Source organism: Peromyscus leucopus, chromosome 8a, assembly GCF_004664715.2.
Source record: "Peromyscus leucopus breed LL Stock chromosome 8a, UCI_PerLeu_2.1, whole genome shotgun sequence".
Classification (NCBI taxonomy): Eukaryota; Metazoa; Chordata; class Mammalia; order Rodentia; family Cricetidae; genus Peromyscus; species Peromyscus leucopus.
Window position 1 is genome coordinate 15,727,712 of NC_051085.1, and position 14,111 is coordinate 15,741,822.

General features: G+C 40.3%; 1 protein-coding gene across 2 annotated transcripts in view; it reads right to left on the minus strand.

Moving 5' to 3' along the window:
- Positions 1 to 1,348: 1,348 nt before the first annotated feature.
- The window catches only part of Gopc (golgi associated PDZ and coiled-coil motif containing), a 46,204-nt gene continuing 33,441 nt past the window's right edge, over positions 1,349 to 14,111 (minus strand). For both annotated transcript variants that reach the window (XM_028894944.2, XM_028894945.2), the window contains 4 exons: positions 13,204 to 13,299; positions 10,743 to 10,907; positions 6,828 to 7,008; positions 1,349 to 4,118 (listed from right to left, as the gene is read on the minus strand). In XM_028894944.2, coding sequence (XP_028750777.1) covers positions 3,991 to 4,118; positions 6,828 to 7,008; positions 10,743 to 10,907; positions 13,204 to 13,299 — 570 coding nt within the window. In that variant the 3' untranslated portion in view covers positions 1,349 to 3,990. The remainder of the gene's footprint in view (positions 4,119 to 6,827; positions 7,009 to 10,742; positions 10,908 to 13,203; positions 13,300 to 14,111) is intronic.

The following is a 14,111-nucleotide window of genomic DNA, read 5'->3' on the forward strand; positions in this document are numbered from 1 at the left end:
TTGGCCTTCCCAAGTAGCTCTCTCTGCCTCATGCCTGTTGATCAATAAGCTCTTAGCTACTGCTCCAACATGATGCCTGCCTACTACTATGCTTTCTGCCCGGATGGCATGGATGCTGAAAATGTAAGCCCCAAATAAACTCTTCTGCTAAGCTGCCTTGGTCATGGTGTCTTACCACGGGAACAGGAAAGTAAGTCAGAAGGTTAGAATTACTTCAACTTCGTGGTAAACTGTAAGAACATTTCTATCACAAATGCTTTTTGTCTTAATCTGTTTTGTATTAACAAATCAGCTTTTGGGGGCCAAAATTATATCATGTATCTCCTCTTTTCCCTCCTGAGCTCTGTGTCCTTGTGGTTAAGTATGCTCCTCATAAACATCTTTTTCCAAAGTTAATCAATCCCCCCTCCCTGCAACTAGGATTCTTTCTGATTGATCACACCCTCTTATCATCCCATCCTTCGAGCACTCCATTGGTTCTTGGCAGGAGAGAGCTACACCCTACATATGGGTATGGGCTTCTCAAGGATTTGTTTAGACCACATTTGATAGGGTCAGTTAGTAGGCACCCACTGCCTAGTGCGTACCAAAGTTCCAAAGCCCTGAAGGTAAGCAAGTGTCATACAAACATTTCAGGTGTGTGAACCTCCTACTACCAGAAGCCACATCAAGTGGCCCGAAGGACAACACACCGTTGCCCACTAAGCTAAGTTTTGTTGTTGTTGTTGTTGCTGTTTTATACTGTCTCTGAAAGACTTGGCAACCAAGCCATGCCCGGGTCAGCACTAGAGGTAGGGTGTCCAGTCAAGAGCTTCAACGCCCCCCAGAGTGCACAGATGTGAGAGCTAAATCACAGCAACCCGACGGCTGGAGGCAAGGATTTCTAAGTGTTCAGAAGAAATGACAGTTTCCGAGTTTATGATCATTTACCGAAACTTATTTCACGTATAATTTGCAAAATTCTAAATTAGATGTACATAGATGTTGCCATGGAGGAATTTCCTTTCAAATACTACTAGGATTGGGTTTATCCTTTTATCAAGGCTGTCCTTGCTATGAAACATTAACTTTTAAGATCTGTAATGCAAAACTAAGCCAAAGAGACTAGGGTTCCTGTCTTCTGCTAAATGTTTAAAACACACTACTGGTCCCAGAGTTGTTCCCACAGTTCCTTCCTTCTAACTACCATATTTTTAATTAATTCAGATGAAACAGTTACGACTAAATAATTAATTCCTACCAGCCCCATAATATCCTACTCCAGAATCTGGATTCAATCTTTGCATATTTCATAACATGGTGGTGCAAGTCATAGAGGCTACTTAGAACCCACAAAAAAACCAAAATATTTAATGTGAATGAAAGAAAAAGCATTTATTTCCCCTCAAATCTGGTAAATACCACTTTAATGTAGAAGAGGACATTTTTATTTACAGGCTAATTAAGAATATGATGCTCAACTTAACTAGATATAATACATTTATCATAAATCACCTTACATGTGAACCAATATAATTTTGTTTTAAAATATGAAAACAACATAAGCCCACTGCTGTGGGGAATAGTCCAGCACCATGGACAGGTTGTGCTAACTTGTAATTTTTCCACTCTAATCAACAGGCTTCATCTCTCTTGAATTTAATTTAACAATAATCCCTAAGCCAAATGTGGCGTTTCCATCATGTTCAGAACAGAGAGCTGCAGGAAACAATTTCGCACGTTAGGGTGACTATCTGGACACACACCTCACGTCTTCTGTCATGTTTTCACTGTAACGGCTTTGCAACAGCTGTCCACCCATTTTTTAGCTTTGTCCAAGAAGCTTCAGTGTTATCTGGGCATCTATATTAATGTGAGATATAAAAGCTACTTTCCACTCAGTGCTTTGGAAGAGGTGAAATACCTAGTTCATCCCCAACAATGACGTAGTCTGAAAATGAACTCCCCACTAGGCCTGGGAAAGTGCCCGGATGCTCACAGCAGCATCCATCACTGTGCGCTCACAGCCTTCCAAACCACAAAGCAGCAGAGAAGCGCAGGACACTGACCTGCAGAAACATAAACTACTCTTTCTAAATACACACACACCGTAACCATCTCACAGTCTCTCAGAGGGAATGCACAAAATGCCCATCCAGTTTCTAAAAATCTTAACCATTTATTGTGCAGATCTTGAAAAAAATCCAAAGGATTATAGCTTATATTTCCTAAATATTCAGTCATACATATAAGGCATATTCTTTGGGGGAGAAAAAGCCATGGTCATTCCCAGGCAATGTATGTTGAAAGAATATAGGAACAACAACATGGTTTCATGTCATGGCAAAAATGTTTTCAGATCTGTTACCATGGATATTTTTTCTTCACCTAACTGAATACACTGGCTACCACCTACTTTGAAGATCACAAGTCATGCAGTGGGGCATGTGTTTGGCATGGGGGAAATACATGAGAAAAAAAAAACAATCTTTCTCTTAAGAGGCCCAGCCTGTCAGGAGCAAACAATAATATGTAACTTTTTATTCATTTGTACAATTAAAATACTAACCTTGCTTACAGGCAATGTTACGCTACTAAGTACCTCAGCATCAGTAACAATATACAGACGAAGTGCATCTCTAGTTACCAGTGAACATGGTGATACTCTGAAGGATGAAACCACCCACACAGACCATAAATGAGCAACAGTTACAAACTAAACTTATAAATAGCGAAATCACAAAATAAAGTATATACACTTTATAGATTTAACTTTGAACAAATATATAATGCATCTGGGAAGAAGAATCATACCAAGAAGGAGATACTAGAGGCTTCTCCCACTTAATATTCCCTTAGGTGTAAATCTTTTAGAACAGTGACGGAGCAAAAGTCACCACCTCTTTAAAGACAGTATTTGACTTTGCCTAGCAAGGTGCAGTGGTCTGTGGGTCAGGAAGGAGGGAGCAGGCACTCTGTGCTTAGTTCTGATACGAGAGAACTAACGTATTTACAGAGTTCGACATGAGTATCGCTTTAGTCAAGCATATACTCAAGAGAAGACCAATACGGTCACTGTACCAAAATGTCTTTACCTCGTCTTGCCCACCTTGGCTCCTGGCTTTTTAAATGATTGGCAAGTCAGGTACTTAAAGCATACTGCAGTTTGAACACAATGTACTACTTCATGACATCGTAATGTTTCCTGACTATCACAAGACAAAGCTTATGAACAAACAACTCAAAATGTATAAACATTTGAGACTAAACACTAATAGTGTAATGCTCCAGTGCCATGCACACAGATCAACATAATTGACAACAGGTATTTCACACTCGTCTGTGTTTCCTTTAAAAACCCAAAGTAAAATGCACACTAACTTTTCAGAAACTACTTCTAGTGCAGCATTGATTGCTACGGATTGCCTAAAGAAAATATTTTGTACTGCAATAAACTGGAAAGCAAACCCGTTATAATAAATGATCATGAAGAATTAATTTAGATATCAGGAATGTACAACACACCTTTTTTAAAAACCTGAAACAAATTTTTCAGTTAAGCAAAAATGTCAACCTAGATTTCTGCAATTCACTGAGTCAAATTCTGTCATCTGAAGTTCTGCGGTTTATCCTTAGGGAATATGTGATAAGGATTCATTTACTCTGCTGTGTTTAAAGGGTACTTAGAAAATCCAGTTAGCATTGTCCTGTTAAATATGAAAAGGAGCCAAATGAAATAGCATCCACTTGGCCTTTAAGAGTCTAGTAATACCCCTTGGGAGACACATGCTTTGGTGCTTAGAGTCCAGGAAAATCAAAATTGCCTTCCATGCAATAGCTAATGAAGGTATACCACAGAAAACAGGGTTATGCACTTAGAATTGCTCACACGAAGCCCTGAGGTTCCCGCCTGTCTTTAGGCAGCACACAGCCTGCCCTGATCTTGTGCAATCTTCATCACCGTCCTCACGAGTGCCCCAAGTTCAGAGTCTGACGACCACCGGGGGTGGATTAGTAAGCCTTTTTATGATGCAGGCTGTGCAGATCGGCTGCTCGTGCGGTGCTGTCGTCCAGAGGGCTCTCACCCGAAGCCCCCATGTCCCCATTCTCATGTGTGTCACTCACCGTCTTCTTATACCCTGGAAGAAGGGAACAGAAGGAAAACCAGGAAGTCTGGGCTGAAAATATGTCCATGTTTTATAATTTCCCTGAGGAAAAAAAAATGTCCATTGAAACTATTAGCAGTGATATAAGGCAAACTAACACTGTCTTGATCAAAGTCGGAGTATTTAAGGGCTCATCTTAGAGCAGATAGCAACATCACACACATTTTAAACTATTATCTATTGAAGCCACCTGAAAGTTGTGAAATAAGTCTATCTAGTTTTCTAAACAACTTAGGGTTGACAAACATTCCATTTTACTTCTACAACTATCTACTGAAATGCAAATATTTTAATTCTTATATTTTGCTTCCACATGACAATGAGTTCCTGGCCAGCCTAGGAGTCACAGGAAGACCTCAAACCCAACAAAGCTATACTTTTCATTATCTGGCGCAGTTAAAGTGATATGCCATATGGCAAGCCTTTTGGCTGAGTCCTATTTCATGGTTTAGGTGCTTGCAGTTTACATTAAGTAACAGTATTTTCTAACCTCAGCTATAACAAAAAATAAGAAACAGGTTTTCTTCTGTTTATTTATTTGTTCGTTCGTTCGTTTATTCATTCATTCTTATTTATTTATTTATTTATTTATTTATTTATTTATTTATTTATTTATTTATTTATTTGTTTATGTGTCTGTTTGTCTTTTGTTTTTCAAGACAGGGCTTCTCTGTGTAGTCCTGGCTGGCCTGGAACTCACTCTATAGACCAGGCTGGCCTCGATCTCAGAGATCCCCCTGCTTCAGCCTCTTGAGTGCTGCATTAAAGGTGTGCACCACCACTGCCCAGCCTCGAACAGGTTTTCTAATCCCCATGATAGTAAAAAGACAATGGAACCATGGGATAGCAGTTCAGCACTGTAAGGTTCTGACAAAATTCCACAACATTCTGTCCATGTCCATCCCGTGGGCCACCTCCCTCCTCAAGACAGTCTCATTGTATGGCTCATTGTATGGTCACTTTGTCGACCAGGCTGGCCTCCAACTCAGTTTCAACTGTCTCAGCCTCCTGAGTGCTGCCTGCTATTCATTTCTAGAAACATTTTTAACATATTTATTTTTATTTATGTGTATAAGTATGTACACATGTGTCTAAACGCCTGTGGAGGCCAGAAGAGGGCATCAGATTCCTTGGAGCTGAAGTTCCATTAGGTTGTGAGCTACACAATGTGGGTGCTGGGAACTGAACTCTGGTCCTCCACAGTGTGGCAAGTGCTCTGAACCTGAGCCACCTCTCCATCCCCAGAAGCTGCTGGCTTTACAGAAGGTAGCAAAAAGAAGATTTGCTTCTAGGTATTTGTTTACTTTGTTACAAGTGCATGCAGAATCGGCTTCATAGACCTATTATTATTTTCAAATAACTGCCAGTTTTCTTTAGTACTATACAGAAATCTAACAATGTGGACTCCAGGCATCACCAACTCACAGTTACATTAGAGTTCAATTACTTTTCTTACACTGTGAAAGTAAATACACAGAATTCTGTAAAATCTCATATGGGTCATGTGAAAAACACTGGATTCCTGAAGTAAGTAGCAATTCAAAAGCTGACATGTTTTATTGCATTATGTAAGAATTATATTTATTCTTAGAAGCTCATTACAAGCTTACATAGGGGAACCAGTCAAGCTCCTGGGGATTGATGCCGTGTTCTACAAAACACTAATTTTCACTGGAGAGCTCTTGTTTTATTTCTGGCAATAAGTACTCTCAACTGTCTTCTCTGAAGTAATGGACTGAAAAATTTTAAGATAATGGCCACCCAAGAGTCTGAATAACCATCATCTGTCAGTCATTCCTCCAAAGAAGTCAGGAAGCTAACCAGTGCAGTACTTAAGACCAGCACCTCTGTCCAGTCTGCTGGGTAACTGACAAGCATAGCTGCGTCTCAAATGGAATTTTAAAAATCATGTACAAAACAACTGGCACTGGGACCTAGGCCAAGAACGCTGAAGAAAAATAAAGGTAAAAGTGGAGGGGTTTGGGATGCATGCCTGTGATCTCAGCACTTGAGACTGAGGCAGGAGGATTGCAAACTCAAAGCCAGCCCAGGCTTTACAGTGGGATCCTGTCTCAAAAAGCAAATCAAAACTAAGCAACATACTCAAGAATTAGCATTTAATTTAAAAAAATCAGTTTTTATAGTAACCCAAACACCAATTTCATCTAAAAATCAATTCTGTGTCGTCACAGTATTATTATGAAAAGCTCCAGAGTCCATGTGCCTCTTTCAACAGGTCCCAAGGACTCCCGACACTTATCTAGGATAACTTGGAAACCACTACTCTACCTAAAGAAAGTGCCAGCATATTTCTTTAATAATTACCAAATTAAAAATCTTGAGGCTCCTATATCCTGATGGGGGTAATAATCATAGACATCAATTTAACCACTAGTCCACACTTAAGTTCTAATTCCTTGTGTTCTGAGAACAGAATTTGCATTGAGACACTTGTACTCTAAAGGGACGTTGGTTTGTTTCGGAGTCTAGACAATTGGAATCTTCTTAAGTGTCTTAGGCAAGATGAAGTAGAAAACATGTAAATTGGTGTGCATAGTAAACTTCCAGAGTGACTGTCCCTTGCTTTCATCGGCACCGTTAAAGCTGTGTCCCTGGAGGCTTTCACATGTCAAACTGTCCCTGACAATCAGCACGGTCGGAATACAGTGTGGGCCTTTTTACCTGGTAACCCTTTCATTTCGCCACCGCTCTCTTTGCAGCCAGCACCAGGATTGCCACCTCCTTCTAACTCATCAAGGTACAGACGGTAACGGTGTCCACTCTCGTCCTCATACTCCACATTTTCATCATCAGAATCCACTTCAGGAGCCACGTACACCACTTCAAATTCAATCTCTCCTCTCTAAACAGGGATGAAGACAGAAAGTCAGTCACTGTGATCATAGTCAAGACAGAACTCCCAGTCTTCGAGAACAGGTACCGGGAGGAGGAGATGGCAGACCCTGCTCCTTTTCAGTCAGGCATGACATTCTCGACTCTCCAGAGGTGCAAGTGTGGGAGGCCATGATGGCCAGACCACTCGGTGGATCGTCTCTACAAGGGAGTCCCTTCTAACTATTACAGTTCCTTCCACTGATCAAAGCATTCATTCGTTTGAGACAAAGTCTCAGGTAGACCAGCCTGGCCCTGAATCTGCACACAGCTGAGGATGACCTTCAACTCCTGATCTTCCTGCCTCCACTTGCTTTTTTTTAAAAAAAGTATTAATTTATTTATTATATATATATATGAGTGCTTTATCGGCTTGTATGACTTTATGCCAGAAGAAGGCATCAGATCCTATTATAGATGGTTGTGAGTCACCATGTGGTTGCTGGGGATTGAACTCAGCACCTCTGCAAGAACAGCCAGTGCTCTTACCCACTGAGCCATCTCTCCAGCTCCCTGCCTCCACCTCTTAAGAAAAGGGATTACAGGTGTATGAGTGACCTGACCATAGTATTTTTGTTTTGTTTTGGAGACAGGGTTTCTCTGTGTAGTTTTGTGCCTGTCCTGGATCTCGCTCTGTAGACCAGGCTGGCCTCAAACTCAGAGATCCGCCTGCCTCTACCACTGGCTGTATAGCAATAGTTTTTTGTTTGTTTTGTTTGTTTGTTGTTTTTTTTGTGTGTGTGTTTAATTTTTTATTTAATGCTGAATGCTGTTTATTGAAGGAGGGAAGAGGTCTTAAATACAGGCTTACAGCACAATGGGAGAACCCCGGGGGGCAGAACTTCGCTACCAATGTTCTACAATCTTGCATCTAAGCTGTTATCGCCCATTATGCAGGATACACAGACAAGGAACATCCTTTAAGCATTCAGGAGGGTGGAACCTGGCAGGGAATTAGCATTGGGAGGATATCAAGGTCAACTGACCATAGTATTTTAAATAGTATATCTAAAATAAAAGGGATGCTTAACTATTAAATTTACAGAATATTGGAACAAGTGTCCAGTTTAAAGTCATCTTACACTTTACCAGCAATTTAACACATCTATTTAAACAGATATTAAATAAAGTTGTATATAAGGGTGTCAAACAAACTACTAGTTCAAGAAATTGCTATGACTTATAGTTCTCCCTTTGAGATAGGAACTTATTCTGTAGCCTACACTAGCCTGGAACTCAACCACACTAGCTTCAAACTTGCAGCAATCCTTCTGCCTCAGACTCCCCTAACTGGGATTATGGGTGTGAATTACTACACTCAACTTATTTTTAAGTCTTAAACCTTTGTTTAAAAGCAGAAAAAAAAAAAAAACTTCTTACTGAGACAACAGTTAGTAAAGGTATTTATTTAGTAATAACAGTAATTACTATATTATTGCATAAAATTACAGCTTTTATTGATCCCCAGAGCATCCCTATTATAGTCTCTTTCTCATAAATGAGCAGCCTTGATGAGTATTGAAGAGAACATGTAGCTTTCTGCACATCACAGGAAAGCACAAAGCAACAGCAGTTTGGCTGTGAAGTCCTTACTCGTTTCTCTATGCTAGGCTAGATGCAGTATTTTTATGGTTATTCTTTAACGGCAACTCTATGCTCAAGTATAAAATTATAAATAATTTTAAGGTAAAGAAAACTCCCAAGATATAACTTACTTACTGAGACTGCAGTCACCACATCCTAGTCTTGTGTGTGTGACTCTGAAAATTACAGCCTGTCTTCTGTCAGAACAGAGTATGCCAGTTTTGACTGCTACCCACTTCGAGTCTTTGGTGCCGTGCTTTCCCGGTGCTGCCCCTAACAAGTGTGCTACAGGCTGTTTCTTCCACGTTCACTACTGCCGGAGCTGCTCTTCATCCAGTTCTTCCGCTATTGACACACAAAGTGAGCCCTGAAGACACTAACTCAGGAGACTACAGTAGCGTTCTCTCTTATCAGATAATTAAAGGACAGTATCATCACAATATAGGGCGTCAGAGAAAGGACTGCTGGAAGGAGACTGCTTTTAGTCATAAAATATAACTGTCTAGCTTTCTTATTGAACATAATTAAGGTGGGCTGAGGGATGGCTCAGTGGTTAAGGGCACTTGCTGCTCTTGCAGAGGACCCAGTTTCGACTCCTAGCACCCACATAATTAATAAATACCATGTGTGAAGGTAGACAGATAATGTAGTCTCAAAGGCATGTCCATGTCCAGCCCATGCCCACATACATGTACCTAGGATACCTATGAATGTGATCCAACACAAAATTGTAAAACATTGCAAGACTGATTTTGCCATTTTTTTTTTTTTTTCTTTTTTCTTTTCTTCTGAGACAGGGTTTCTCTGTGTAGCTTTGCATCTTTCCAGGAACTCACTCTGTAGCCCAGGCTGGCCTTGAACTCACAGAGATCCGCCTGCCTCTGCCTCCCGAATGCTGGCATTAACGGTATGTGCCACGACCACCCGGCTGTTTTTGCCATTTTTTAAAACTCCATTGTGTGATTCCAAAGACAACTTTGCAGGTGACAATGCTCTGTCACAGTATCAAAAGGTGAGAAATACATATAAACACAAATTTCAGGCTTAATATAGAAGACTTTTTTTTGGTTTTTCGAGACAGGGTTTCTCTGTGTAGCTTTGCACCTTTCCTGGAACTCACTTTGTAGACCAGGCTGGCCTCGAACTCACAGAGATCCGCCTGCCTCTGCCTCCCAAGTGCTGGGATTAAAGGTGTGCACCACCACCGCCAGGCTAGAAGACCTTTTTAAAAGTCATTATCAGTAGGTCTTCCCTTTGAATCCTTTAATCAATGTCATAGAGATGTTTTATGCATCATCATGTAGAGCTGAGCTAATTAAGTATACGATCACATTCAAGGACAATTGTTCTACACTAGTATAGTAACGTCGATGATCCCCAACCTTAATGTTGTAATTCCCTCAACCCTATTTTCAGAGGAAAACAGAGGTGATAAGGACATGAGATAACAAATCTGACTCTAAATATGGATTCTTATTCTATAATTTAATTTGCTAGGCAACTCTGAGCACATCCTTCATTCTCTAAGAATTTCAGCTACTTTAATATTTATCACTATCATTATTTTGTATTGTTTGTGTTGGTGTTTTGCCTGCATGAATGTCTCTGTGCCCTTGGAAACCAGAAGAGGGCTTAGGATAGATCCTGGACCTGGAATTATTATTAATGTAGGTGCTGAGAGTCGAATCTGGGTCCTCTGCAAGAGCAGCAAGTGCCCCTAACCACTGAGCCATTCCTCAGCCCACCTTAATTATGTTAAATAAGAAAACTGAGCTAGAGGAATGCTATAGGTCCTTTCAGTTATGTTTTATTACCAAAAGCAATCTACTTCCAGCAGTCCTTTCTCTAACACCCTATACTGCGGTGATGCTGTCAATCTTGCTCTTAAGTGTCTATCCTATTCTGAGCATCAACACATACCTTACTTACTCCTCCATTTCAACTGAACAGATGAGATTGCCACACAGAGGACTGATGCAATTTGTTCAAGGGTAAGTAGTTTTGGGAAGGAGTAAACATAACCATCCTTTTCAGCAAATATGATCATATGACATCTATAAGCTTCAAAGAATGGAAACAAGCTCTATACCAGTTTTAATTACATGAAGAAAATTAATTCACCTGCTGGGAAAGTATGGTTACAGCTTCTTTATGTTTTGTGTCCCTTAGATTAACTCCATTCACTGCCAGAATAGCATCTCCAACATGGAGTCCTCCACATCTATCAGCAGGCTGTCCTGGATGGATCTCAGAGATGAGAATGGGAACACCATGCTCCTTCCCGCCCTAACAATAACAATATCAAAGGCAGTTAGTTAGTTTACATGTTATAAAATGGCTGCAGATCATCTTAGAGACATTTTCTTAAAAATTCATTTCAATAAGTAGAGGGTTTCTGTAAACACTTGCTACCAAGGAGGCACCTCCAAGTACAATGACCAAAAACATTCGATTTTATGAAATCATTCTAGACCCCAAAACTAAAATACCCAAACAAAAAACTACAATAACCTCGCCTCATTTCTTAAACATTAAGAACAAATTATCTATGTCCACAGTACTTTGTGCCATCTTGTGGGCCCTTCCACAGCACTTTTATCCATGTAAACTGTTAGGTACTGTGGTGGCTGAGTAAGAGTGGCCCCCATAGGCTCATATATCTGAATGCTCAGTCACCAGGGGTAGAACTGTTGGAGAGGATTAGAAGGATTCTGAAGTGTGGCCTTTCCGGGGAGTGTGTCACTGGGGATGGACTCTGAGGTTGCAGGCCCAGTGACTCTCTCAGCCTTCGGATCGGGATGCAGTTCTCAGCCACCGCTCCTGTGCCATGCACGCTGCTGTGCTCCCCCACCACGATGACAATGGACTAAGCCTTGGAAACTGTAAACACGCCTCAGTTGAAGAGCTGACTTTTATAAGAGTGGCCTCGGTCATGTGTCTCTTCAGAGCAATAGAACACTGACTAAGATATGTATAATAAGATCAATCATTTTATGTATAACTAAGATAATACAGTTTTTTTGAGACAAGGTCTCTATGCAGCTCTGGAACTTGTTATGTAGACCAGGCTGGCCTTGAACTCACAGAGAGCCACCTAGCTCTGCTTGACAAGTGCTGGGATTAAAGGCGTGTGCCACCATGTACAGCTCTAACCAAGATAATTTTAAAATTGCATGATAAATCTTCAATTTCAGAAATACAAAAGTATGTAATGTTGAGTTGAAGAAATACAGTAATCATTAACTGGTCTCACTTTATATAGCTTGTATAATTGTTATGTTATTTCTATTTAAAAATTTTTATTTTATGTATATTGGTGTTTTGCCTGCCTCTTTGTCTTTATAACATGGTCATGCAAGGTGCCTGAGAAGGCCAGAAGAGGGTGTCAGATCCCCTGGAAATGGAGTTACCTTATGAGCTGCCATTTAGATGCTGAGAATTGAACCTGGGTCCCTTCAAAGTGTTTAACCACTGACCTTTCCTCTAGCTCTAAGGGCATTATATTTTGAAAAGTAGATACTTAATAAATAAGTAAATAAATATAAATTAAATCTTCTTCTTCTTTTTTTTTTTAATGTCCTGGAACTCTGTAGACCAGGCTGGCCTTGAACTCACAGAGATCCTTTTGCCTTTGCCTCCCAAGTTCTGGGATTAAAGGAGTAAGTCATCATCACCCAGCAGTTAAATCATTTTTTTATAAGAAACATTTCTACATTAGGCAATACCAGAAATCAAATGAACTCATACAATACTTAAACAGTCTCAAATGAAAACCAAAGGAAAACACTAATATAAAACAAAACAACTCCTATTATGTATTGTTCTTCATTATGTTGTCCAAGAATAAGATTTGGTAAATTAGCAAAAAAAAAAAAAAAAAAAAAAAAAAAGATGCTGAAATACGGATCCAAGGCCCAGTAAAATCTGACAGGTAAAAGTGAGAAAAGTGACACATAAGCCAAGGAGAACAGACTCTGGAGCCACTTAACTCGGAAGGGAACAGCCACGGCTGCACACAGGCTCCAGAAACAAAACAGAGACTTGTACAGATCACACTTCCAGGTGTACTGAAGATGTTAGCAACTAAGTTATAACAAGTTTTATACACAAAAGAAGGTTTTTTGCAAAAGTGCTACTGCCTAAGTCTTGAAAAATTTAGGGGCACCTGGCAGAGGGATGAGTATCCATCATCCTGGTGTGAGCAGGCTTTCTGGAGCCCATTACCTATGAGGGGACACCTTGCACAGCCTCGATGCAGTGGGGAGCGGCTTGGACCTGCCTCAACTGAACGGACCAGGCTCTGCTGACTCCCCATGGGAGGCCTTACCTTAGGAGGAGGGGATGGGAGGCCGGGGAGAAGGCTGGGGCGGGGAAGTGGGAGGATGGATGAGAGGGGGAGGGATCTGTGGTTGGTATATAAAATGAAAAAAAAATTTTTTTCTTTGAATAAAAATAAATAAAAAGAAAAATTCAGTTGTTTTGAGCTCTATCCAAAACACTTTGTTCCCCAGACAACGCCCGATGAAGGAGCCTGGTTCTACCAGACACCTGTCATTAGGAACCCGGAAGTGCTACTTCTTACTGTAATTGAAATGCCAAGGCCTTCATGGTCTTCCTTAAGGAGGAGGACTTTCCGAATTGGACCAACTCCCTGGCTTTTCTTCAAAGAGTCTTGATCCTTATTGCAGGGAAAAAAGGAAAAAAAATGTAGTATTTAAATAACAAACCAAGCAGAACTCTTGTTACATAACTTGTTTTTAGAAATCATCACTAATCTCCTGGTATAGATAAACAGCACAGTAATTAAAAGATGAAAATGCTGTTCAGTAGGTATGGTAAATTTTAAGATAATTTTCTCACCTTTTGTAAATATCTGTTTAGAGTATAAGACATTATAAAATGACCAGGAAGCAGTCAATAAACAAGTATCTTCAAGGAATAACCTATCTTAATATCCTATATAAATGCTAGCTGATTTTTAGAATTGAGAATTTTTTTCAACTTGAACAACTACTTACTTTTATTCTCTAGTGTTCTAGAACCTACCTGTTAAAAACAGTTAGTTCCTTTAATTGTTCTTTCTTTGACGTCCCTTGCCTTTTTCTTCTTTTTAGTTCAAACCTAAGACCTTATTGCATGCTAAGCAAACACTTTGCTCTGGAACACTCAACTCCCTCTGGTACCTTTGATCCCTTTCTCTCTACTAAACTCCGTTTCAACTCAACAGGGAGATAATCCTAACCATCTTCCAGTTTTAAGAAACTTGACAAACCCCCAAACCAAACCCAAACCCAAACCCAACCAAACAGGAGCCCGACCCAACATCCCTCCAGTCTTCCCGTCCTGTTATCGCCATCGTCTGCCCTCCACGCATGCGCACTTCCTTGCCTCCACATTACTTTGGTCACTTTGAATTACGACTATTCCCTAGTCTGCAATTTTCTTTACGGTCACTCGGAACAATACTGCTGAATCCAATGAACACCTTTC